Source organism: Gordionus sp. m RMFG-2023, chromosome 4 (genome assembly GCF_954871325.1).
Source record: "Gordionus sp. m RMFG-2023 chromosome 4, tfGorSpeb1-WG-v2, whole genome shotgun sequence".
Classification (NCBI taxonomy): Eukaryota; Metazoa; Nematomorpha; class Gordioida; order Chordodea; family Parachordodidae; genus Gordionus; species Gordionus sp. m RMFG-2023.
The window spans coordinates 3,100,112-3,127,822 of NC_088778.1; the positions used below are offsets into that span (position 1 = coordinate 3,100,112).

Below are 27,711 nucleotides of genomic sequence, written 5' to 3' on the forward strand. Positions count from 1 at the left end.
CGAAAAACTTAGTGTATAATCAATTCATTTATATAATAATGTATACCAGAGATCTGCAAAAGCTTGGCATGTGGGTGGGGCCAAGGAAATTTAAAAAAAACTATAATGGCGTTGAGCCTGCAAATAATTATCAGTGTAACCATTTACAGGCCAAAGTGACATTTTCAAAATATAACTGTTAAAGTTACTCACACGACCTACGTTAACAACACTAGTAATATACGTTACAATTTCAGTCAATTGGACGAATCTAAAAATATCGACTGGCCCCGGACTTAAAAATGAATGATAATGGGATCACACTCCTAATTACTACTATTCATCGAATAAAATAATATTAATCAATGCCTCTAACGCTCTCCCAAAATCCTATCGTTAACCTCATCTTGGCGAAGGAGTGACAACGTCTTTTGGCGCCTAATGGAGCTCTAAAATGTTTCCTGTGGTCTGTGTCTAGAATAAGATCACCGTCTCTTCGACGGGATGTAAAAACCACCTAGAGGGGTTGATGTCAGGAAGGGCATCGTATTGCAAAAAACCTTGCTACAAAATTTCCTAATGATTAAATCAGAGGGAAAATTGGCCAACCTGGGTAAACCTGGAGATCGCCATTAAAGGGAGAAGAAGAAGAATATTTGAACGATTGACACTTATGAACAATCACGGGTCCCATTAAAATGACATTCCCAAAAACTTTTTTTTAATTATTATTAATCGATATATAATTATTATTTATTAAATATTCGATAATTTATTTACATATATAAAACGGGCATGGTATATACATTTTTTTTAAATATAAATAAAACAGATGATATTAAAATATTTTAACAAAAACGTCCCAAATCAATTTTCACAATTTCAATCTCCATCTTCATAACTATCATCGGAGCTTCCGAAAATTTCATTTTCCTCGTTATTCTCGTTCTTATTCCCATTCGTATTTCTAATGATCCTTTTTGGGCTCCCGGCACTCTCGTCAGAAGATTGAGCTGGTGGTGATATCGAATTATCTTCAGTTTGTTCCTGTTGTCCTTCCTCGTCAGTTTGATCTTGTACTAGAAAAAAAATTATTATTAATAAATCATCAGGGTTAAGGTCTTGGTCACTAGGGTCAGGACCGGTATAGGTTGAAAGTTTAATTCATTTTAAGAAAAAATGTGATAAGTTATGTCGAAATCATTCGCATAACTTTGAAATCAGGTGATAATAAATCGTTTCTAATAATTTAAAATATAAGGTCATGTTCGGGTTTCAGAATTAAGTTTTCATAAAGACTCGAGTTAGTCCCACTTTGAGAGAATTGGAAAAAGAATAGAAAAGAAAAATCAATAAAATAATTATATAAAAATTTGTAAATAATTTAAGGAAAGAGAGAGAGAAAAAAGGGGGAAGAGCTTTAACCTTGTTTCTCGTTTTGTATTTCCGGTTCCGAATCCGATTTTTGATCGGAATCGCCCTCCGCCTTTGATTCGCCCCCTTCATGCGGTATAATTTGCGAAAATCGATTACTCTTTTTATTTTAAAAGGGAAAGATATATTAAAAATATCACGCATTAGCTATCCTATTCGTATGTTTAATGAACAACTATTCGAATACTGCAATGAAAAATTGTACCTTTAAAATGAATTTTTATAATTGTATGAATCGCAATGATAAATATAATTTTTCAAATCTTATCTATTTCTTGAAAAGTCTGAAAAAAGGGAAAATGCTTTTTAAATGTATAATTGAATTAAAATTAAATGGTAGCGTAAGTTTCAGGATAAGTTATTTTATATTTTTAAAAAAAATTAATAAAATTTAGGAAAATCGGGATAAAAGCGTAAATAAACGGATGACCTGTTTTGGCGTAAAAAGTAAAAACGGGAAATTACCCACAAAAGCGGGAGATCTGGCAACCCTGGTAATAACTCCAAATATTGTTTTTAACTGTCATACAGTCATCCAACTGTCGAATCCTTATGATGCCAAATATTAGATGTTGCCCGCCCGCCTATACCCTCATTTTTTTAAGGAATAGGCAGGATGATTATAAAAAAATTTCAATTTGTTATTTAAAATCATTCAAGTAAATATTTTTTTTAAAAAATAATGCTCCATCAAATTTCAACCATTTTTTAATACTAAAGTTCCCGACAACTGAGGATGTTTGTCGTCAGAAGAAATTAAGAATATATCGAAAACAAGTTGGATTTGATTTGCGTGGAAGAATTTTAAAATCGACGTGGATGAAAATCTGATTTTTTTTACCCCATTTTCCCTCTATAAAGCAAAGAAAATTCAATTAAAAGGGGATTAAATATATAAGATAGCATCCATGTGAAAATTAAATCACAACAGATGGAAGGATGAGGTTGTTACAGAGGAGAGCACCGTGCCTAATGACATAACAAAAATGTTTAAATCCTTTGGTAAACGAGTTTGATTTGTATAATTGTTTTAGCCAGATTTTAGGTTAGCCTGTTTAGTTTTTACAAATCTAAATGGCATTTAATTTCAATTTACTTCATAATCTAATAACTGGGAAAAGCTCATGGCGATAAGAACGAAAAAAGGGGACAAATAATTAGGCGAATTGGGATAAATAAAAATAAAAGCGCCAAAAATAAATAATAATTAATTACCTGGGACGCGATTTCTGTTTCGTTAAAGGGCCTATACCTAACGGCTAGTTTGGTTCTGTTAACTTGACTTTGTTGACCTTGTACCAGCCTTCTTTTACTTAATCTCACCCTTGTTAAAAATAAAGAATTAATAAATATCAAATTTATTTTTATGGAGGATGAATTATGGTTATGGGTCAGCCATATTCAAAAAAGGTATCGATCATACAAATATAGTTAAATTCATTTTGTTAGATAAATTAGATGAGTGCTTTGATTGATTGATTCGAATATATATATATGTGTGTGTTGATACCTAGTTTCTAATTCGTTATAATAAGCGACGGTTTTACGTTCCATACTATCGCCATGTTCGTCAAAGCTATTCGGCTCGGTGGGTCGAAACACTAAAAAGTAATTTTCCTCGTAACCCTTAGACGATTTGTTCTTGACATTCCAATTGTATTCTCGGGCCATTTGGTAATAATAGCTTTAAAAAACGTTGAAATATGAAATATATTAATTTTCTTTAAAAATGTATATCACAGTTTGGGTCGTACTAATAAGAAAGCAATATTTTTCTTGTTGGCCAATGACATACATAATACCTAGACTGACGATTCATTCATTTAGTGTACATCTGCAAATCAGATGGAGACGTCATCTTGGTTACACTAATCATTATTAAAATTTTAAACGGGAGGCCTAATTTATTCATATATCTGATGCAAACTTTATTAAAGAATTACCGGATCATCAAGATAATAAGGAAGCAACAAGTTATCAATTTAATAGTAGTTTTTAACATGAGAATAATTACCATATATGTTACCAAAATGGCGGGTCCAGCTGATTTGCTTTTAACGACGCTTAAAATGCACTTTAATGAATGAATCGTTAGTCTAGGTATTATATATGTCATTGTTGTTAGCATAATGAATCCCCAAAATAATATATAATTATCAATGCTACTTTTTTTTGATTAGCACTTTTTAAAATCATAAAGGTTAAGTTAAATGAAGAGTTGTCAAATGTCGTGACATCCTAGTGTCCATCAAGAATTTAGTCTTAAATCATTAATTTATTTTAGGGCGTAGAGTGTAAACCCCGATTCTATGGGCCATGATGGGTTTTTATATAAATAGTTACTAACACTTCTTCAGGAGTAAAATCGACATTTTCTTCGAGATCATTGTCAAACTTTTGCAACGTTTTGTCGGTCGGCAAGAAATAGGCGACAAATTGATTACCACTTTCGTCCATCATACCCCTGATTTTAATTATTTTTAAATTTACAAAATATCAGATTAAATGATTTGAGTTCCTCGAGGTGTTAAAACAAACCCTAATCCTTTTTATCCCGATATTGTTTCTCATGGTTTACATGTGTCATGGAATGATTGAGTAAGAATTGAGGTGGGGAAAATAATCTTATTTTAAAATAACTCTTAAGTTGGAAGCAACAAAATGGAATCATTTGTGGTATTTTTAGTTGTTATACTTATTGTATTCATTTGAAAATAAGAAATATTAATTTATAATATTAATTCAAATTTTATTTTAATAAAAAAAGGGTTGTTTTGTAATCAGCTGTTTTTCCTTTATCACATTTTAATTATTTTTTTTAGCCGGCTACTATTTATGTCTTATAGTATAGTTTATTAATTCAAATATGATTATGATTATTCATATTTATCGATTAGCATAAGCATGGATGTCATTACATCATCATAATCATCTGATTCTGAATTTTACCATGGCCCAAATATAATGAATACTTTGCAGCAGCATCCTATATTCAACAAACCAATTTTATCCTTACCAAATGTAAAATGTGTCCAAAAAGTGTAATATCAGTCAGTTTCACACTTGATTTGTAATATTTATTATTTTATATATAATATAACTATAAGTAGCCCGTTAACAATTAATTTAGATTGTCGCATTTCATAGAGCTCATTAAATTATCATCGTAAAGATATATCAGAGACCCGCCTGCCAGCCTGGCCCTAACCATGGGTTGGGTCGTATTTTAACATTCTTTTTATTTTATTTTTTTAAAGCAGGGCCAGGTTCTGTATTTATAATTGCCACTCACTTATTAGCTATAAATATTAAAAAATAAATGTAATATATTTTTTTTTAAATCTTAGCAAGCCGAAAAATTTATTTTAAAAAAACTCCGGGTGGGGCCCGAAAATATAAGACCAGGACCGGACCTAAAAATATACCCGAACCGGGCCTGAAAGTATAAAACCCGAGCTTGGCTGGGCAAATGGCACTTCTGCAGGATCTCTCAGATATATAAAGTAATCATTAAATGTTATAATATAGATTATAAAATAGACTTTTAGAGATAATATATTTTTTAGTGTGATTCTTTAAAATTATATTATAATCTAAAATCACTATTATTTTTATATATTTTTATGGAGGATTTTTTTTTATCTGTTGAACAAACAATTCAAAGTATAAATTTATAATATTTTTACAAAATAATTAAATTTTATATGATAAATATACAAGTTTATATATATTAAAAACTAATAGGAATAAATTTATTTTATTGTATTTTATAAGTATCAAAAATAAAACTATTAATTTTAAAATATGGCTAATATATTGTTTAAAGAAAAATATATAAAAAGTTTTTATTTATAATAAATTAATATATTAATTCATAGAAGAAACATACGTGAAACGCGTTGCATTTTTTTGGAAGGCGAATGTTGAACGCGTTCGATTTTTTTTAGAAATGTTTACAGCACTATCATAAAGTTAACATTTATCTTATTTGTATTTCGTTTATAATTTAATGATGGAAACGCTCAAACTCTTTCTATAAATCAGAAATCAAAAAAAAAAATTACTTGAAATCTAAGAAATTTTAAATTATAAGTTTGTTAAAGATTTAGGTATATATATATAGGCATTTGCGTATTAAAAATAAACTTTGGTGTGCCGGTAGGTGGCATAGAATGTGGTCCAAGCTGTAAAAGTTTTTAAAAAATGTTATGAAGGAAATCTTTTGACTTGGTAGCATTAGCCAATGAAGACCCAAGTAGGGTTAAACTATCGGGAGCAATTATTTTGTAAAAATGGCTTCGATAAGCCTACATCGTACCTCTTTTTTAAAATTCTTCCATGAAACTTTTTTCCTGTTACTCTAAATTCATTGAATCCTCATATGGCTTTCAGACGCCCCTGACATAAGGATCTTTCCAGATTTTATCCCAAGAAGGCATCCAACAAGGGGATCCATTAGGACCTCTTCTTTTTTATTTGGGAATTCATCATCTCATCTACCAAATCAAAAAAAATTTGGACCTAGATCTTAATCTCTGGTATTTAGATGATGGGACCATCTGTGGCCCCTCAGCTAATGTACTTAGCGCCTTAAAACACCCGGAAATCAATTCCCAAGCTATCAGCCTGGTACTCAACAACACAAATAAAACAAAATTATGTCTTTTAAACAAAAAGCCACGAAGGTCGGAAGGCTACAAAATCATTGCTCCCGATAGTTCAACCCTACTTGGGTCCCCATTATCTAATGCGACCAAGTCAGAAGATTTCCTCCATAAGATTTTTAAAAGCTTTTACAGCATGGAGCACATCCTATGTCTCCTACCAGCACACCAATCTTTATTTTTAATAAGCAAAAGCCTTTATATACCTAAATTTTTGCACATTTTCCGATCATCATCTTTTTTCAAAAACAACGAATTCATATCTATAATTCAGGATAAATTTAAATTATTTCTAGAAAAAATTTTAAAACATAAATTTAAGCTCATCCAATTGGTGACTTGCTCAGCTACCTTCTAAAATTGGCGGTTTCGATTTTTTGCCACTCAATCTTTTATCCTTATCATCATTCACATCATCTAGATTATCAAACAATGATTTCTGGCTTCATATGCCCTACCGATCGTTTATTAGATGACGCAATTGCCAATTGGAAGGCAAATATACCCATTAACACTGACTTACTATCAATCATCACACACAAAAAAATTTTCACACCTAATCTCGAAATACCAAACAGATATATCAATCAATCCACCTTTAGATTGCATTCAACTCCTTCAATTATCTGATAGACTTGGTGGTCATGAATGGTTAGAATCACTCCCTAGTCGTAACCTTGGTAATCTCTTATCAGATGAACAATTGAGAGTAATCATTGGTTTACGTTTGGGTTGTGACATTGTACAGCCTCGTGCTTGCATCAAATGCAAATCACCCTTACTTGTAAATTTAGTCAAGGGCGACACCAACGCTACACAGCAGTAAACCATGTAATAAATAAAAGCCTACCAGCTGCTCACATTATGAACAATTTTGAATCAAAAACATATCTCAAGTAGATGGCTTAAGACCTGATAGTGACAACCCTACCTTGGGCCCTCAGTAAATCACTTATAGTCATTCACCTCAAACATAATTATCAATCTAATAATATAGACAGAAATTAAGAAGGCCGGCACGAAGGGGAATTTTTCGCCATCAACATTTAAGTTTTTTAAAAAAATCTGGGAAATAAAATACGGCTTATTACAAATGAACTCAGAGAATTTCTTTATATTCGTTAAAATATCAAATTGAAATTTTTAGACACAATTATGGTTCCATTTTGGGGACTCAATTATTGAATTTTATTTTTAATTATATAATTATAAATTTAGAAATTATAATTTTTAACTATGAATATAAATAAAAACTATTGGAAATTAAAAAAAAAGGAAAGCTTGTTAAAGGAATGCTAAATCACCCAAGAATTCTTTTTATTCCTACTTTTCGAGTGTATGTTTTAGGGCTAATTGGAACCATCCGAATATTTAATTTATTCGAATAAATTTTAAACTTTTAAATCTCGTTTCATTAATCATCTGTAAAAAAATCATGTGATTTTCTACTTTGATAGAAAAAGAAAAAATCACGTGATAATTTAATGGGTTATAAGATAATATAGGTTTTGATAATATATTTGCTTCCTCGTGGATCTTTGTGATATGAGATAGAACATTTATACGTTTAATTATAAGGAAGAAGAAAAATAGTGTAATTCGCGCTAACAAAACCTTATCATGGCTTGAGACATGATTTTCTCCTTGTGAGTGTGTGACGGCGGGACGTTGATATTCGCGCCACGAGTTATGGCGGAACCGATTTGGTTAATCGATGACGTGTACGGATCGGAATCGAACAAGACCTGGGCGCAAGGATGCTTCCACAAAGAAAAATCGGGAAATAAGGCGAGTTCTTCTATAGCGTGAACATTGGGTTTGCTATAATGTTTTGTTGCCTTAAGAAGTAATATTAGCATATAGAAGGTTTTTCCCTTAATTAACCCACCAATTGGCATGTAAAGATAAACAATCATACAAAAAATATGTTAGGGGCCCAGAGTGAACCGTTAAAACATTATAAACCGTTATAATGGTTCAGGTCCCTGTAATTGGTAGAGATAATGTTGAACCTTCTTTTTGACGGATTGAAAGGTGGCGTCGATGGCCTTGATTTGAGAATCCCTGTCCTTGTACAGGTCTTCGTCGTCGTCTTTCATGAGTTTATTGATACGGTAACCGATCCTATTTGTTTACCCAGGGTGAAAATGGCGGATAAGAAATTTATAAAACGTATGTACGTGTCGTAGTAATTTAGTTTAGTATTACAATTTAAATATACGTCCAGTCAGCTGTAAATCAATTTCAACTACTTTCGCGTTCCCTCCCCCTTTAATGTGCCTTCGAAACAAAGTTAAAAACCAACCAAAAAATGATACATGATGAGGAAGAGGAAGTAGGTGGCGTGTACGCAACCTTTTTAGACAATTCTTTGAAGAAATGAGGAATTGTCAAATAACGGGTTGGAAATAAAGTTTATTAAATTACTTGCTCTCGGCCTTGTCGGAGCTGGGGGTGAATCGGTTGTATTCCGTGGAAATGTATTCGGTTCTCCTGAGCCACGGTACCGCCTTGGCGTGCCTCGCCGCCCTGGCCAAGTCGGCGTTATTTCCGGTGCTGGTGGCATTGTGCGAATTGGAGGGATTGGAAATGCTGGAAAGCGCGTTGGAAGCGTTGAGGTCGTCCTCGAGCAAGAGGGACTCGTCCCGAATGTCAAGCTGGGCTATTTATTCGCGGGAGGAGGGAAAAAAAAGTTTTATTGAAGTGTGTCATTTAAGCTTTTTGGAGTACGGCTGAAGGTCAAAATTTTATTTTCAACAAAAATTAATTTTATTATTCAAATTTACGAAATCAGAGTTCATTTACGTAAAAAAATGGAATAAAAAACCTTTTGAAAATCAACAAAAAAGGTGAAAGATTTTAAAAAATAAAAATTGTGATTTAAATCATGAAAAGATTTTTTATTAAACGCATAAAAATCACGAAATATTTATATAAATGATTTTTTTTACAAGCACACACAAAAAAAAATAAATTGATTTGAGCAGTTGGCCTACCTAAACAACTAAAATATAAGCGTATAATAGTGCGCACAAAAAATTGAACGTTTCAACGCAGCGTTTCAAAACGCAAATAAATATTAAAAAAACGCAAACGGAGCTACGTGTAAATTGAAAGCGTTTTTTTTTCAATATGAAACGTCGAAATTCTAAACAAAACAAAAAAGGGGCTTGCCCCTATATATTTAATTAGCAAATCTTTTTTTGCGATATCATAATTTCCAGAGATGTTAAAGTATCTCGATCCTGTATCTAGATATAAAAATGTGGTATCTGTATCTAGATAGATTTTTGATTAAAATATCTGTATCTAGATATTATTTTAGACGATGTATCTGTATCTAGATCCATTTTAAAAGTATCTTTTAACAACTCTGATAATTCCCATGAGCTATAAAAATTATTAATGTAATCATTAAATATAATTATTTTACTTTTTTATATAAGCTGTTGTGTGTAAGAGATCTGCAAAAGAAGGCCTGGCCCGAACTAATATTTTTTAAGAAAATTAGGGCCGGGACGGGTCTTAGAAATTTTTTAAAATAATATCTAAATTTATCAATTTTATGTAGAATTTTTTATGTAAAATAAAAAAATATGTGATTTTATTTATAGAAAGTAGACGCCAAATAACATATATCGTTTATTTTGAGTTTATTATAAAAATTAATTTCTATATTTAAATAAGCCAGGCCAGGCAAAACTTTATAAAAAAAATTTCGGGCCGGGCTTGAAAAATTAGGCCCGATGCAGATAACTTTTATTTTAAGTTCCTCCTTCTCAATATTTTTTTCCGATTTTCAAAAAATGAAACTTTCTCCTCCGACTTGTATTCCCACAGGTCATTTCTTCAAATATTGCTTCCTCTAAACGGAAATGTAATCATTAAAAGTATATATTCCCCTATTTGCCAACTGCATTTGAATTGCCTAATTCCTTCTCCAAACTATTAGTTATAAGAAGTCTACAAACTTAACTTATTTGTTTATCATTATTTTATAAATTAACTGTCCAATATCTTGAAGAATACCATCTATAGTTTTACAATGTACAATTTTTTTGTCGTTTTTTTTGACGGTATCTTTACCATTAAAAAATAATACCTTTGTTTCCCCCCTCTATAATAATCTTTTTAAATTACTTAGATTAGCCTCGATATGTAAAATTTATCCTGCTTACGGTAATTCTACATTGCCTAAATATGTATAAAAATATTTTGTTAAAAAATTATTAATTTTAACTATTAACAATTTTAGCAATTGTTTATGGGCCTACCCATGGCCACATTTTCTCTCCTTTCCTGTCAGCTGGACGATTATTCCACACAAGCACTTTATCATTTATATGATAAAGTGCATTCTTAGCAGCATTATGAGTTGTATAATCTCGTTGCTGCTTAAGCTGAACCTTTACAATATTTTTTGTTGCAGTCTTGAATATGTCTTTCATATTGTCTGCCCTTCTTTGGTAATTGTCTTTCAAAGTCTATGTCAGAAAGATCATCAAGATCTGTATCCGGTTCTCTATCATCCTTAAATAATTAAAAGTAATTATTTATTATATATATTAATTTTATACAAATAGCGATATATATCATACCTCACAGGGCAGTTAAGTCTTCCTGACATACACCATCTCATATGGTGTGAATTTTTAAGATTCATGCCTTGATGTATTGTAGGCAGGTACAATACCAGGGAGAACTCCAGGCCAATATTTCTGATTGCCTTTTTGTACACTTCAAAAGTGAATTTTGAAGAGTACGATTGGCTCTCTCTACCATGCCATTAGCCTGAGGATGGTAGGCACTTGTCACTCTCTGCTGGGTTCCCACGAGTTTGTGATATTCATTGCTCACTTGGTTTACTAACTCGAATCCCTGGATTAATTTGGATCTATAAATATGAAAAATATCATTATGTTATTGTAAATATTTCATCAACCTTGACTCTGCCATGCCTGCATAACAGTGAATATAAAAAGAGGGTCACTGAATGGACTGTCTTATCCTTTAAAGGCTGTTGCTTCGATATATTTTGGAAAAAATAATCAACAGCAACTGCAATATATTTGTATCCATCAATGCTCTCTGGCAATGAATAGAAAACAAGATAGCATTTCAATCATATATAGTGATAGTGTATAATAATTTATCATTTTAGTGGTGGTGGCAATGAATGCGAGAAGATGTCATTGACTTTGTCAAATCAGGTGATCTATGTCAAAATCCAATTCTCGATTTGACAAAATAAGTTTGGAAATGCAGTCTATTCCTATTCCGTCTAGAATATGGATACAAATGGGGGTAGATCTGTGTTCATTGCCAGAGAGCATTGATGGATACAAATATATTGCAGTTGCTGTTGATTATTTTTTCCAAAATATATCGAAGCAACAGCCTTTAAAGGATAAGACAGTCCATTCAGTGACCCTCTTTTTATATTCACTGTTATGCAGGCATGGCAGAGTCAAGGTTGATGAAATATTTCCAATAACATAATGATATTTTTCATATTTATAGATCCAAATTAATCAGGGATTCGAGTTAGTAAACCAAGTGAGCAATGAATATCACAAACTCGTGGGAACCCAGCAGAGAGTGACAAGTGCCTACCATCCTCAGGCTAATGGCATGGTAGAGAGAGCCAATCGTACTCTTCAAAATTAACTTTTGAAGTTGTACAAAAAGGCAATCAGAAAGATTGGCCTGGAGTTCTCCCTGGTATTGTATTTGCCTACAATACATCAAGGCATGAATCCTCAAAATTTACGCCATATGAGATGATGTATGGCAGGAAAGATTTACTGCCCTGTGAGGTATGATATATATCACTATTTGTGTAAAATTATATTTAAGGATGATAGAGAACCAGATACAGATCTTGATGATCTTTCTGATACAGATTATGAATGCAATTTCCAAAGAAGGGCAGACAATATGAAAGGCATATTCAAGACTGCAGCAAAAAATATTGTAAAGGCTCAGCTTAAGCAGCAACGAGATTATAAAACTCATAATGCTGCTAAGAATGCACTTTATCATATAAATGATAAAGTGCTTGTGTGGAATAATCGACGGGCTGACAGGAAAGGAGGGAAAATGTTGCAGCCTTGAGTAGGTCCATATAAAATTGTTAATAGTTAAAATTATAATTTTTTGACAAAATATTTATACATATTTAGGCAATGTAGAATTATCGTCTTCAACAGGAAAAATTTTTACATATTAAGGCTAATATAAGTAATTTAAAGCACTATATAGAGGGGAAACAAAAGCATTAATTTATAATTATACCAATATAACTTTTTTTAATGGTAAAGATACAGTAAAAAAAAAAATTGTACATTGTGAAACTATGGATGATTTAAGAAAGGTAGTATATACAGTTACTAATTCATAAAATAATATTAAACAAATTAAGTTTGTAGGCTTCTTAAAACTACAGTTGGAGAAGGAATTCAAATGCAGTTAGCAGAAAGGGAAAATATATTTTTAATTATTATATTTCCATTAAAAAGAAGCACTCTTTGAAGAAATGACCTGTGGAATAAAAGTCAGAGGAGAAAGTTAATTATTTTTGATCAAGCTAAAATCCTGGGATTGGAAATTAGAAAGGAGGATGCTAAAATAAACCATGTCAAGGGGAAGGGGTATAATATATAAAATTATTTAATATTTATATTTTGGACAGATACATTTGGTTAAGATCCAACAATAGCTATTAAAAGTATATTGAGAGAGGAATGATATGTAGGCCTACAGGATCAGGGTTAATTATCAAATTGAGATGAGGAAATTATTACGGATGCAATAATATCAAAGATAATTGGTGAACTTTTCCTGCCCACAAATAGGAACTGGAAGATATAACACTTCTAAACAGTTCAATTTCAAACTAATTGACTGTTATTCCAAGATAAAAAGTGGTGTATTGAAATAAATTTTTACAACCAATCTCATATTGTGGGTGATGTTGGGGAGTTTTTTTATAGGTTAGTATCTTTATATAATATTTAATTGTTTAACACGTTTATAAGTTGTATGAGTAAAGAGGTATCAAATGGCCAGGATAATTATAATTATCTGCAGAATATAATTATCTGCAGAGAGAATGTGTTGTTTGTGAGATGCAAAAATTTCAAATTGGGGTAAATTTATAAGATATCCTGTAGAGGAATACCTAGTTAACAGAAATGTTATGGTGTCTCGGCAACAATGGTGAAAATATTATCAATGACAACATAGTTGCAGAGAAATATATTAAATACCAAATACAAATGGGCTTATTATTCACCCGTGAAATTTTTTAAAAATATTAAAATTTTAAAATATATATTTTGTAAATCAAAATTAATTTTGTTAGAATTATGTCAATGTGATTAATATATTTTTTTTATTCTAATATTTTAATTCCATCATATTTATTCAAATTTATTTGAAAGTATTATCATATAGCATCTTTTTGTTAAATGCTATTGCATTTTATATTTTTCACCAATAGTTATTATTTATAAAAAGTACAATAATTAGGGATCTTTTTGATGAGTTGAATGCTATTCAATTGTGAATTTATATTATATTTATCAGTGGCTGACAAATCACAGGTCAGCAATCAATCAAAGAAATGTGTGGTTAATATTATTAAATAAAAAAATTTTTTTTAATTTACTGTGATAAATAATATCATAATAAAATATTTCATTTTTATAAAAAAATGAATGCATTATAAAAAAAAAGGAGGTTTATATATAATTTAAAATAAATTTCTATTTTTAATATAAACTTCTAAAGAGCTATTTTATATAATATAGATAATGTATTTTATATGAAATACTTTCGATATAAACTATTATAAAATAAATTTTAAAAAATGTCTCATATTCATGAATAAAACATAAATTCTTTTCTATTTGTTGTCTAATTTAATCAAGCCCCCCTGTTATTTTTTTTAAAGTAATAACATGCTCACACTGCATTAGGGCTACATCACTCATCAACAAAAAAATTATTACGCTCAGTATAAACTCAATTACTAATTGGTAAATCTTTACTGCTCACGTTTTCAATTTCCCTTTGACACAATTTACAAAAGTTAATAATAATAAGTTTTTAAAACTTATGTAAGGCCATTATAAAAAAATCTGAGCTGGGTTTTCATATCATAGTGGGTACATACATATTATATGCAAAATCATTAAAAAGATTTTAATTTTTTTTTAAACTAATAATTAATTTTGAGTGTAATAATTATTGTAGTAAGCTTTAAAAAAAAGCAAGGATGAGTGAACTTTTGGGGTAATAGTATATATACAAGGCAATAAAAAGAATAATATATAATTTTTAAGTAAATAAGAGAAGTTAAAATAAGCTAATAATCCTATAATAGTAAACTATCAAATAATATTAAAATATTTCATAAACAATACATACCATTTTCATCTATTTTGTAGGTATCAGGATCTATCAAATCAATATGAACACCCAAATCATGGTCTGTGATTATGTCAAATTTATAATTTTTTTCCAAAGCAGTTGGAGTATAGTTTATATACCTAAATATTATAAAATAAATAACAGTAACAAAAATCAAAAAGTATTTTAATTATTTATATTAGTCTAATATAAATTACATACTAATATAAAATAATTGCCGTGTATATATATAATTCAACCTTTTTGAGTCAAATGGATATTTCAGAAGTTTTGGTTCAAAGGGAACGTCAGGTAGTGTGTTTGTATACCTGATATTTATCAATAAATCCGATCTATTCCCCAAAAATTATGAATCCGTGTCATATTTATTTACTTTTTTTCATTCAAGGATCTAATATCTCGTTTCCTATCATTGAGATCTGTGGCAGATGATTGGATGGTAGGAGCCATTAAAAAATATTAAACTTCAAACCGTCGATTGTTGTTAAAATGCCAATCGTTTTATTTTTGGAAAAAAACAGATATTTAATCATACAATTAGAATTATTAAATATGTTATCCCATACTTGAAATTAGAGGGATAATACAATTAGATACATTATTTACTCTATTCCGCACTTATAATTATAACTGTACACTTAGAATCCCTTTGAAGTTGAAATGGTTACATTTAATTAAACATAGACTAGTAATTGGGAATATTTAAATATATTATTTATTATATTTTTCAGGCATATCCTCAAATAGAATCAATAACACTTATCTTGTATATTTATGTAGATATAATCTTGTCACCCTTATTCAGACGCGTACGCAGGAATTTGGTCTGGGGGGGGGGGATAATAAAATTTTTTTAAGAAATATTATTGTTTTTTAAAAATATCAAGCATAAATTTATAGAACTAATAACTATTTCTAGTACACAATTTAAATTAATGTGAATTATAAAAAAATTATTTTAAAGAATCATTTAAATGACCCAAAATAAAAATTTGAATTTTTTGAGCCTTTACACAAAAAGTTTCTTAGGAATAATTGCATTTTGTATGTTATAAATTTACAATGTAAAATCCAATCTTCGTTGTGATTGAGCTAATTTTTAAATTATCTCATCCTTGCTTGTCGTCAAATGCCTATGAATATTCAAAAGATCCAAATCTTTCAATCTACTTTCAGATGTTGTACTTCTTGGTATATTTTTCAGAGATCTGCAGGCCCGGCCCTCAGGCCGGACATTATTTTAATTTTTTTAAATATTCGCGGGCCGGGCCCGAAATTTTTTTAAAAAAACACCCAAGCCGGGTTTGAATTATTTTTAAAAAAAACCAAATCCGGGCTGTATTTTTTAAAACAGCTTATATTTGAAATCGTTATTGTTAGCTATAAAAATCAAAAATAAATATAATTTATTTTAAAAAAATCCGGGCCGGGCCTAAAATTTTATTAAAAAAAGCCGAGTCGGGCCTAAATATTTTTTTTTTAAAAATCCGGGCGAGGCCTGAAATTTTTTTAAAAAAACCTAGGCCAAGCCGTAAAAAATATTTATAAAATATCCGGGCCATACCCTGCAAATGGTACTTCTCCAGGCCTCTGTTATTCTTCTTAAAAAAGAGAATGTTCTCTCATTAGTTTACTAATGGCAAGAGTTTATAAACCCTTTTAATACATTGGGAATTTAATCTAAAATGTGTTTGAAATAATGCAGAGCATCCACAACATTTTTTGAGACTATATTAACCATAGTTAATCTTATAAACATAGTTATTCAGCTAGTAAGGCATCATAAGATACTTTAACATATACATAATAAAAATCTAACAAATATTTTTTTTCTATCACCATCTGAATAAGGTTGGGAAGGCTTTTGTGGAAGTTATTTGCAGATTAGTAAGTGCTGCATAATGAATTAAAAATTCATTTATTTGGGTTAGAAATGTATCTGATTTAAGATATACTCTTCTACTGATCCTATAATAATGTTTTAACGATGAACTTGCCTTGATACAAGTCGAGGGAAACAAATATTAAACACGTATAGCTCTGCTTTTGACTCAACAATAAAATATAAAATATAAAATATGAATCTTCATCAACATTAGCCCTAATTTCCTTGAGTTCTGATAAAATGCTCTCCGCTATTCTCATTTTCTTAATTAAGTCAATGTCATGTTTTTGAAAAGTAATACTTAAAATAATTGTATAATCAAATAATACATTCTAATGAGAAATAAAATTTGGAATAAGCATTGTATCCAATAATTTTCTTGCTTCTTAGGAAATATTTCTTTCAGGCCATTGTGATATTTCAGTAATAGCAAATAATTGGCTCTTCTAACTCCTTAAGCTGTTACTGCTTGATGTCAGAGACTCTATCTCGTTGGACTTGCAATTTCTTTTTCCCTTTTGGACAAGAAGTTTCAGAAATAATTATTATTTGACTAGAAATTTGAAAATGGTAGATAAATATTACGCCACTAAAAATTTGAAAATAATAAGTAAATTATACGCCTGAAAACCTAAAATCGAATTTAATTGATAAAATAACTTAGTAGATAAATGCGATAAAAAATGTAATTAAATATATATTTAATATGACGAATAAATATTAACAAATATAAATTAATATGAACAATAATATTTTTGAACCATCATCTACATTTTTTGGCTTTGGGGGGATTTGTCCCCCTGCCCCCCCCTCACGCTGCGTACACCAATGCCCTTATTTCTTGAAATGTTTTTGGTAATTATGTGGTATAAGTGAATGATACATAACTGGTCTAAATAAGGTGAATAAGAGACTGTTATAGGTGATTTTAGCCAAATAAAATATGAATAGCACTAGATATCAGGAAAAAGCATTTCTTACCTTTCAGATTTTAAGTACCTAGGAACCAGGATAATGTCGTTAGTCGTCACAATACTAGATACTAAGTCGAGACGATTCCGGGTTCACTATAATAATGATGATGTGGTAAATAATGAGGATCCCGAGCATGGCTTGCTTAATACAAACAAGGACTTATGGGCACTTTATTGACTTTAGAATGACAAAGATAATTGAAGATAAAAGTAAGAAAAAATCAGACAAAGATAGTAAGCTCTTAGGATAATGGATTTCAGATATTGAGATATGCCTCCGGAATAGAACACGCTATACAGACATAACATTATCTTCCAAGGATATACTTACCTAACATAAGAATTACTTTTCCATCTCTTAAATATCTAACCAGGCATCAGGTACATTATTATTAACTAGTAGATAGCCCGTCAAAAATGACGGAGAATGAGAATTTTATTCGTTTTTTTAAGAAAGATGTTACCTTTTATTTAAAAATCATATCCATTTATATTATTTTTAACCCCCCCCTCCCCATTTAGGTCAAGACCAAGCAATGTCATTGAGTCCAACCCATTAGGACAAAGAGTGGAAGCTATTATTTGAGTCAAAATATATATAAATGAGCTTGTACCCAATACCAAAATTCTTTGTAAATATATTACTGATTACATAAGACTAACATTTAACATTAAAAAATTTCAAGCCAGGTCCAAGCTCATAATATTTTGAAAAAATTTCTAAGCGTCCAAGACCTTATAATTTAAAAAAAAAATTTCTCAAGCCTAGCTCAACCCATAATAATTTTGAAAATTTTTTCCTAGCCCGACCCATAATAATTGGTAAAAGATATTCCCAAGTCAGGTGCAAGCAAATATTAATCTTGAGGAATATTTCCCAAGCCCAGTCCAACCTATATTAATTTTCAAAACTTTTTCCCAAACCCGGAGATAGTTAAATTTCTAAATAATTTATCATCACATGAGGGGATATCTCGGATTTACCAATTAGTTGGTTAACTCCTTTTATCAAAAAATTTGATAAGGGCTATCTATATCTTTATATTAAGTACAAAAAAAAATGCCATTCAATACTAATGAAACTTATATGCAATTTATTTATATATTTTTTAAGAAATGTGTTTTTCTTGCCATATAAATTTAGGTAATTTTTTTAAAAAATGATGAGGATTAATTATTATTTTGTGCGTCTGGTAAAATTAAGAGCAAATCCTTTATGACATTTTAATTTTTGATGGAAAAAGCGATAAATCTGGGCAGTCGTCTGCAGAAGAAATAATTAATGTATAATATCATCCCATTTAAGGTTGTATGTGAAAGTAATGAATAATGACGGATTACCAAAGCAGTGTACAACACCCACTGCGTCCTGATAAAGCTGAGGCCCTGGGCTACTGGTAAAAGAAGAACGCAAAATAATATTTCTGCCAAAGTGTCAGTCTTGGTATCCCCCTCTAAAATAGAATCATGAACGACATTGTCAACTCAACCATAAAACGGTCGTAGGTATTGTGATAAAGGCCATGACAAAACTACAGCATATTTTCCCATTAAATGCTAATGAAATTGACCGCACTACACCTTCTCGTTTGAACATCCCTCTAAATATTCATGAAAGTTCACCAGGGAATCGGATAAAGTATTATTTATATTAACTCCTAGTGAGGTGAATGATAGTGGAATTAAATGCTTATATTTGTTAAAAAATAGGCAGAGGTGGCATAGGGGTTGTGGTAGTGGTGATAGAAATATCATTTGGAGGCAACTGGGTGTATAAAATAAACATAGATATAAAACATTAGATAAAAAACAAAATAAGAATTGAGTGAATAAAAAGTTTTCATATGATCTTTACATTTTTATAATTAATGAAGAGGAAATCTCTGATTTACCAATTAGTCTATGGGTAAAATATATTACTTTATAAAAATAATAACATAAGACTAACATTTAACATTAAAAGGTTTAATTTTGAGAAAGAATATGCTTGGTTATCTTCTTAAAAAGTTTTCATATGATCTTTGCATTATTCGTAAATTATATTCTATAAAAAAGATTTGATTAATGTGTAATTGATCATATGACATGAATATTGATAAGGTAATCTAAAAAATAATGAAAGGATTAAGTGATATAAAAAGTTTTATTCATAAAATTTGAGGTTTTAGCAATTCAAAGATTAGGTATGTGTACACCATCAATTCTATTCATCTGTAAATTATATTCTATAAAAAAGATTTCATTAATGTGTAATTGATAATATGACATGAATATAAAGGATTAAGTGATATAAATAGTTTTATTCATACTTACAAATAAAGATTTCATTAATGTGTAATTGATAATATGACATGAATATTGATAAGGTAATCTAAAAAATAAAGAAAGGATTAAGTAATATAAAAAGTTTTGATAAAAACAACAAATAAAAAAAATAAAAATAAATACGTACCGATGACATGACGTAGCGATGACATGACGTAACGATGATATGACGTAGCGATGACATGACGTCACGATGACGTAGTGAGGACATCGGAAAATTATAATATAGATATTGGTTACAATTCTTAATACTATCTTGCCGGTAACTGAACTAATAGATCCTCTCTTTCTTACACCTCTCTTCTTTACTATGCTAGCTGACTACATAGTGGTGCCGTCCACTATAATAAAACGGGTATACATAATGTATAAGATCTATATACTAATGAATATACTTGGTGCACGCTACAACTCCTGGTGGGTGATGAAATTGCACTTCGTGCAAATTCTGGCGTGATAATGAATGAATGATACTGATTAATTAATAAAAAAAATATGATTGATAATCTGATTTGTGAGGAGAAAAAAAAATTATGCATGTGAAATGTTTGAACTGTTTAGTCGTTTACATATCATTAAAAATGGAAATCTTTTAGAAATTGGATATCTCACAATAATTTTCTCGATTACTTATCTAGGCTATCATGTCATCTAATAGGAAGCTCTAATACCATATAGTTTTATGATTTGGATTGGTGGTTTATATTCTCTTCTTCAAGAATTGTTAATTTGGTAAGGCCTATAAAATTTTTTCTTATTAGACCATTCTATAAAACATGTCTAAAATGGTAACAGAGATTTATATTAGTTTAATGACTTTTTGTCAGTGTAAGTTGCTGAGAATTATATAGCCTCATGTGGTTTTTATTATCAATTGAGGCATATGTATGAATTAATTAATATTTTTTATCACTTGTAATTCTTTAGAAGCAAAATTTTTTTATATCAACCATCGAAAATATTCTATACTATAATAAATTTGTAATAAAAATTATTATTTTTAGATATATCTAGAGTTGGGCAGGTCCTCCAGAAAAAGAATCTAGATACAGATACAGATTCTTTATGAAAAAATGAATCTTAGATACAGATACTAGTATCTTTTTCAAAATATCAAAAAGATACAAGATAAAAGATACTTGTATCTTTTACTAAATTAGAGTATCTTAAATACAAGATCCTTTTAAATTATAAATACCAATTAAATTAGAATAGTTTATAAACTACAGTTTTTATTATTTATTTGTGAAGAACATAGCAAACACATTTAAGAATTATTTGCAATAATTAATAAAATATTTATTAATAAATTAATTATAATAACCAGGGATTTTAATATTAGTTTTTACCAATTAATAGCTTAAACAGGGAAGGGAGAGTAGTATATTTAATGGGAGTTGAATTTGCCAATAAGAAAAAAAATAAAATCAAATGATTTATTAGAATTGCAGGTTATTTTCTGTGTTGTTTTAAATATAGCTTATATTCGGAGTATATGGCTAAATGGCATCTCTAAAAAAAATATACTAGTTTTATTTTATTCATTTAATTTATTTTCTAATATGACTTATTAATTCTTGCGTTTGTAATATCATATATATAAATATCATGTAAATCTCTTTTCAAATTTTTTTTATATATTTCTTGCAAAATCATTATATATAAAAAATATCATAATAATGTACAACTTTATATTATAAATATTAAATACATAATTATTATTATAAAATATACATAAAAATGGATTTCGATTTTATTTATAAAAATAAATGATTTTATATATAATTTTTTTTAAAATTTTATAACATTTTATTTTTGTTAAAGAAGCCATTTATATCGGATCAAATTTTATAATATGGGCGGATAACAGATATTTTAAAATGGGTGAAACAGGCCCGATCCGATTCGATAAAAAATCGGCGCATCCCTAATATATTTTATATATAATTATTTTAGCAAGTTCTTATTAGAGAAAATATTTAAGCTACAATTGATATATAAAAATATTAGATAATTTTAAAAGGCTCTTAATAAAATAATTATAATAAGGTAGAATTTAACTTTATTAGTTACTTTTATTTATTTATGATATAAGTAAAATTACATTACAGTATTTATTACAAAATTTAATCAATTTAAAATGCATTAAAGAAAATTATTATGTTTAATAATTAATTAATTAATATTCTGCCATATTGTTATTTTTTTGCGCATTTTATTTATAAAGGTGTGCGAGATTCTCTTTGGAATCTTTTTTTAGTGAAGTTGGTGATATTGATAGTTATTATCGCCGCAAGCTGACCTCTGATAAATTGGAAATATTGGTATTTCTAAAAAGAAATCTTCTTTATATTAATGTTAAATATTATTTTAAATATTTATTTCAAATTTCATAATATAATTGTTTATTACTTATTATGTATATAGATTAATGTTATTATTATTATATAAAAGTGATTTAATAATAAAAATAGTTTATATACTTTTAGAATCGCAATTGAATTGAATATAAACTATAATTCATCATTATAATATATTTGAATGACATAAGTTATGGTATAGTTAAATTATAGAAGTTATACTAATAAAGTATATTAAAAATTAAAAGCATTGGTATCTTTAGAGAATACAAAATTAGATATGATATCGGATCGGTAATCGGCTGATATCAATTTAATATCGGGAATATCGGATCGGCCTCCAAAAAGTGGTATCGACACACCCCTAAAAAATATATATTCAAAATGATTTTAATTTGTAATCAACCATCTTCTATAAAAATTTTTAATAACAAATATCTAAGAGGGACTTAAGTATAGGTATTATTATGTGGATAATTATAAAATAAAAATATAATATACTTTAATATGTTTGACAAAGTTTGTAAAGGAGTTTGTTGAACCTTTAATAACTTTTTTACTTGTGCAATTTTGACATTCAGCTTGTACCTTGTTCTTTTTCACATGAATTACTTTATAAAATTTTCCATCTAGAATTTTAAGATTCGGATTTGATTCAGGAGAACCCATCTCCATAATTTCATCTTCACTACTATGATTGTTAAACATTTTATAAATTAAAAAATATTACATATAAAATATATCCTTCTCTTATTTAGTTTTGGTGTTGTAATTTTTAATCTATCTATCTTTGTGACCTATAACAATTTTGGTTATCAATATATTTAAAATATAACGGGAAAAAATAAAGAAAATAATACAAGATTTCACGAAGAAAATAAAGTTACATTGTGTGATATGTAAATGTTTTAAACAAGAATATTAAAAAGAATCTGTATCTGTATCTGTATCTTTTTAAAGAAAATGGAAAAGATACAAGATTCTTTTCAAAATAAAGGATCTTAGATACAGATACTAGTATCTTATTAAAAATGTCAATAAGATACTGAGTACAAGATAAAAAAGGATCTTGTATCTTAGATACAAGTATTCGCGGTACTGCCCAACTCTGGATATATCTTATATTGTTTTAATTATTTATATGTTAGTTTATTTTGTATGCAAAATATGAAATTCAGAATAATTGTTTAGAGTTAGCAAATTGTAAAAAAGTATAAAGCCCCTCATAAATTTTTTTTAGTTAAGCCCCGTAAGATTGCAAAGGCTAGCGATCCTCTGGTGCAAGCATGTGCGACATCCCCACAAACGTGTATAGGGTTCCTCAAATTTTACTTCGTACCAAAATTAAATTTTGTTCAAATTAGATGGAAATGAGGAAAACCTAGCATAGATTTGTTGTATTTTCAGTGCTAGAGGGCATAAGCGCTATATATCACGTAAATTTTTTTTTAAAGATTTTTCCCGCACTTTAATAGATCAATCACAGTTGGATAGAACTTTTGGCGGTGTAACTAAAGTGAGAATTGACAGGTAAACTGCGAATAGACAGGTAAAGTGAGAATGTACAGGTAAAATATATGTTTATTTTATAGCCTATCAATTTTATTTTATAAAAATAAAATAAACGTTTTTATTTTGTAAATCAAATTTATCAAAATTAATTTTATCTAAATAAATAAAATAGAATATAGAGGAAATTGTAGTCCATAAATTTATAATATATATTGAACAGATATGTTACATAGAACATATAACATCCATAATAATTTAAAAAATCATAAATATATTTTCGTTAGATGGCGTAATATATTAACAATTTAGTTTTTAATTAAAAAAAATATGAATAATAGGAGCATAATTCTTTACTTTGGATTTATTTATTTGGTACAAGCTATATAATCATAAAATGAAAAAAAATTTAAGTTTCCATCATTATTTTTTGAGTTATGATGTCAATTCTCAGTTTAGTCAAAAATATTTAGATTTTTGGGATTTTAAAAATGTTTTATTTTTTTTGACTAATTTTGTAAACTTACTCATATAAACATAAAATAAAAAAATTTAAGTTTCCATTATTATTTTTTGAGCTATGATGTAAATTCTCAGTTTAGTCAAAAATATTTAGATATTTGGGATTTTATAAATGTTTTATTTTTTGACTCATTTTGTGTAAACTTACTCATATAAACAGAAAATGAAAAAAAATTTAAGTTTCCGTCATTATTTTTTGAGTTATGATGTCAATTCTCAGTTTAGTCAAAAATATTTAGATTTTTGGGATTATAAAAATGTTTTATTTTTTTGACTCATTGTAAACTTACTTATATAAACATAAAATGAAAAAAAATTTAAGTTTCCATCATTATTTTTTGAGTTATGACATCAATTGTAAAACTAGTTTACTTCAATTAAAATTTATGGGCCCTTAAAAGGGCCGTAGGGTATTGGTCTTAAAAAAGACCGTTGGGTATTTATATCATAAATAAGTCTAACAATCGTTTTTCATTTTTTTATTATTTTGTATCTTTATAAATTAAGATACAAAGTGTCGAACAATTCATTTTTTCTTCATACCATCAATTGTTTTTGTATGAATCATTCGGTCAAATTTAATTATTAATTTAGTTTAGATTAAACGACTTACATAATTATGTTGCATACCTATGGTTATTATATAAATTCAGTTGATAAATTAAACGGAAGTAGGACTTCAAGTAAAAATTTCAAAGTTTCTTAAAGATAATTATTTTTATAAAATTAGTAAATATGTAATGTATATTACATAAAACGGTACTCGAAATCTCTTACATAATATTTTATTCACCATTATAAAAATGTTGTTTACAGTTAAAAAGTTAATATATTATTATAAATATTTATCTCAATAGAATATATATAAAGGTAAAAAAACTATTATTTATTCATAAATAAATTCTCAAATACAAAGTAAAAAAATATTTTTAATATTACAATTTATATCAGAAACCTGTGCAGGCTCTGCATTAAGCCCGGCCCGGGTACCAGGGCCGAGCCGGGCCTGAAAAATTCTTTTTTAAAAAAAAAACAAATTAAAAATCATAATATTTTAGAATTACTTGAACCTCAGCCAAATATTGACAATATGGTAATTCTTCATCGTTACTATAGTGCGTTAAGAAATTGTGAAAAATATAAGAGAAGGATTTCTTATTTAATTAATATGTCATCATCAGTTAACCAATTACACGATATTTTTATTGCCGAATATTTAGGTGAGTATCCTGGTAAAATAGCTCATGGAAATAAGAAAATATCTCAATCTATATATTTACGCACACCGCGTTGCGTTTACAAAACAATTGCTAATAAAGTAAAGTACCAAACACCTAGTAATATCTACCAAGAATTACTAATTGAAGATCATGATATAATAAGACCTCTATATGTAAAACAAGTAACTAATATTAAATGTAATCTTTTAAGCAAAAATGAATTAGGATACTTGTCTAATTTTGCTGATCAAGCTCTTTATATTTTAAAAAACATGTATAAATACCCATTGGTACAAAAGGTTGATATCAGCCCCGATAAAGTAATATCTCTTATTTTATATACTCCCCTCATGATAGATAACATTGAATATATCTGCTCAAATAATAATCATAGCATTATAAGTATAGATAAAACTAATAATTTAGAAGAATTGTTTGTAACATGCATCCTTTTTAAACATAAATGTATAAAAACTCACCGTTTACATGATCATCCAATTTTCTTAGGACCTATATTTTTACATGTTAATTCGGATTATCAAACATTTAATAATTTTTTCTCTCACCTTGAATCAATTTTTGTGTACCCTTAAATAATTTAATTTTTGGGAGTGACGGAGAATTGGGGATGGTATCGGCCTTGCGTAGAAATTTTATAAATTCAACCCATCTTTTATGTACTAAACACATTAAAGTAAATGTAATTCATTTTTTAACTAATAACGAAGAAGTTGAAATAAAAATTAGCAACATAATTATAAATTTTATTTTCAATAAAGATGGAATAATATATTCATTAACCGATGAAATCTTTAAAAAAAATACAGATAATTTAAAACAATTTTGCTTAAATAAAAATTATACAAAATTTGTAAAATATTTAGATAATCATTTGATAGATAAATTATATAATATGGTATATTTACCTTTAAAAAATAAAATAATTTTAACACCCTACACCAACAATAATTGTGAAAGTATAAATCATGTATTAAAAACAAAATTTGATTGGAAAAAAACTCCTTTACATATAATGATAAATAAAATAAATTATATAATTTTAATACAGGAAAAAGACTTCTAAAATAAATGATATAATTTTAATACAGGAAAAAGACTTCGAGAGAGCCATATGTGGGTTGGGCCCTTATTATCTAACAAAGGCATTAGATATATCATCATGCATCAGAGCTGGACTGAGATGACAGATGCTGAACATAAGGCAATTCTGTTGAAAATATTAAAAGAAAATAGTAATGGAAAACTAATTACCTCAACATGTGGTTAATTAGCTATAGTGAAACCGTTAGGATACGAAAACAATAAGGCCATAATTTGTTTGTTTTTATAAGAAATATTTAATTTCCAACAATTAATATATACAATAATTAACTAAATAATTCTCTCTATATTTAAAAAAAATAATTTATATATATTTAACAATTACCGATCCTCCTGACTTTTATAAAATTAATATTTGTAAGTTTAATTATGTGCTCTTATCTTCTTAAGAAACTTTATAATGAGTTTCCATTTATCTTAATTTTTCTTTATAAAATTATATTTAAGATTATTTAAAGAATGTTATTTATTATTAAATCTTTATTGATAAAAAACGTCTTTTTTAAGACATAAATACCCAACGGTCTTTTTTAAGACCAAATAATACCCAAAGGTCATTTTTAAGACCAACGAACCAACGGCCCTTTTAAGGGCCCCTAAATTTTAATAGAAGTAAACTAGTTTTACACATGTCATAACACAAAAAATAATGACGGAAATTTTTTTTTTCATTTTATGTTTATATGAGTAAGTTTACACAAAACGAGTCAAAAAAATAAGACATTTTTATAATCCCAAAAATCTAAATATTTTTGATTAAACTGAGAATTGACATCATAACTCAAAAAATAATGACGGAAACTTAATTTTTTTCATTTTAAGATTATATGAGTAAGTTTACACAAAATGAGTCAAAAAAATAAGACATTTATATAATCCCAAAAATCTAAATATTTTTGACTAAACTGAGAATTGACATCATAACTCAAAAAATAATAATGGATTCATTTTATGATTATATAGCTTATACCAAATAAATTAATCCAAATAAAAAATTATGCTTCTATAATTCATATTTTATTTATTTACACTAAATTTTTAGTCTATTACGCCATCTAACGGAAATATATTTATGATTTTTTAAATTTATTATGGGATATTTTTGTAACGTATTTGTTCTATACATATTTTGAATTTAGATAATTTTAATTTTGAAAATAAATTTGATTTACATAATACAAATATATTATTTATATATTTAAATATAATTGATAGGCCATAAATAAATTTATACCTGTCCATTCGCAGTTTACATGGCAATTCTCAGTTTAGTTACACCCACTT

At 28.2% G+C, this 27,711-nt stretch overlaps 1 protein-coding gene across 1 annotated transcript; it reads right to left on the bottom strand.

The window, feature by feature from the left end:
• Nucleotides 1-754: 754 nt before the first annotated feature.
• LOC135929196 (RNA polymerase II-associated factor 1 homolog) lies at nt 755-15,001 on the bottom strand. The gene is made up of 11 exons (XM_065465751.1): nt 14,884-15,001; nt 14,750-14,842; nt 14,508-14,629; nt 8,505-8,739; nt 8,090-8,201; nt 7,692-7,915; nt 3,761-3,877; nt 2,924-3,097; nt 2,629-2,737; nt 1,405-1,513; nt 755-1,058 (listed from the first exon to the last, which is right to left on the bottom strand). The coding sequence occupies exons 1-11, from the start codon at nt 14,958-14,960 to the stop codon at nt 862-864; spliced, it is 1,569 nt and encodes a 522-aa protein (XP_065321823.1). The 5' UTR covers nt 14,961-15,001; the 3' UTR covers nt 755-861.
• Between the last annotated feature and the right edge of the window lie 12,710 nt (nt 15,002-27,711).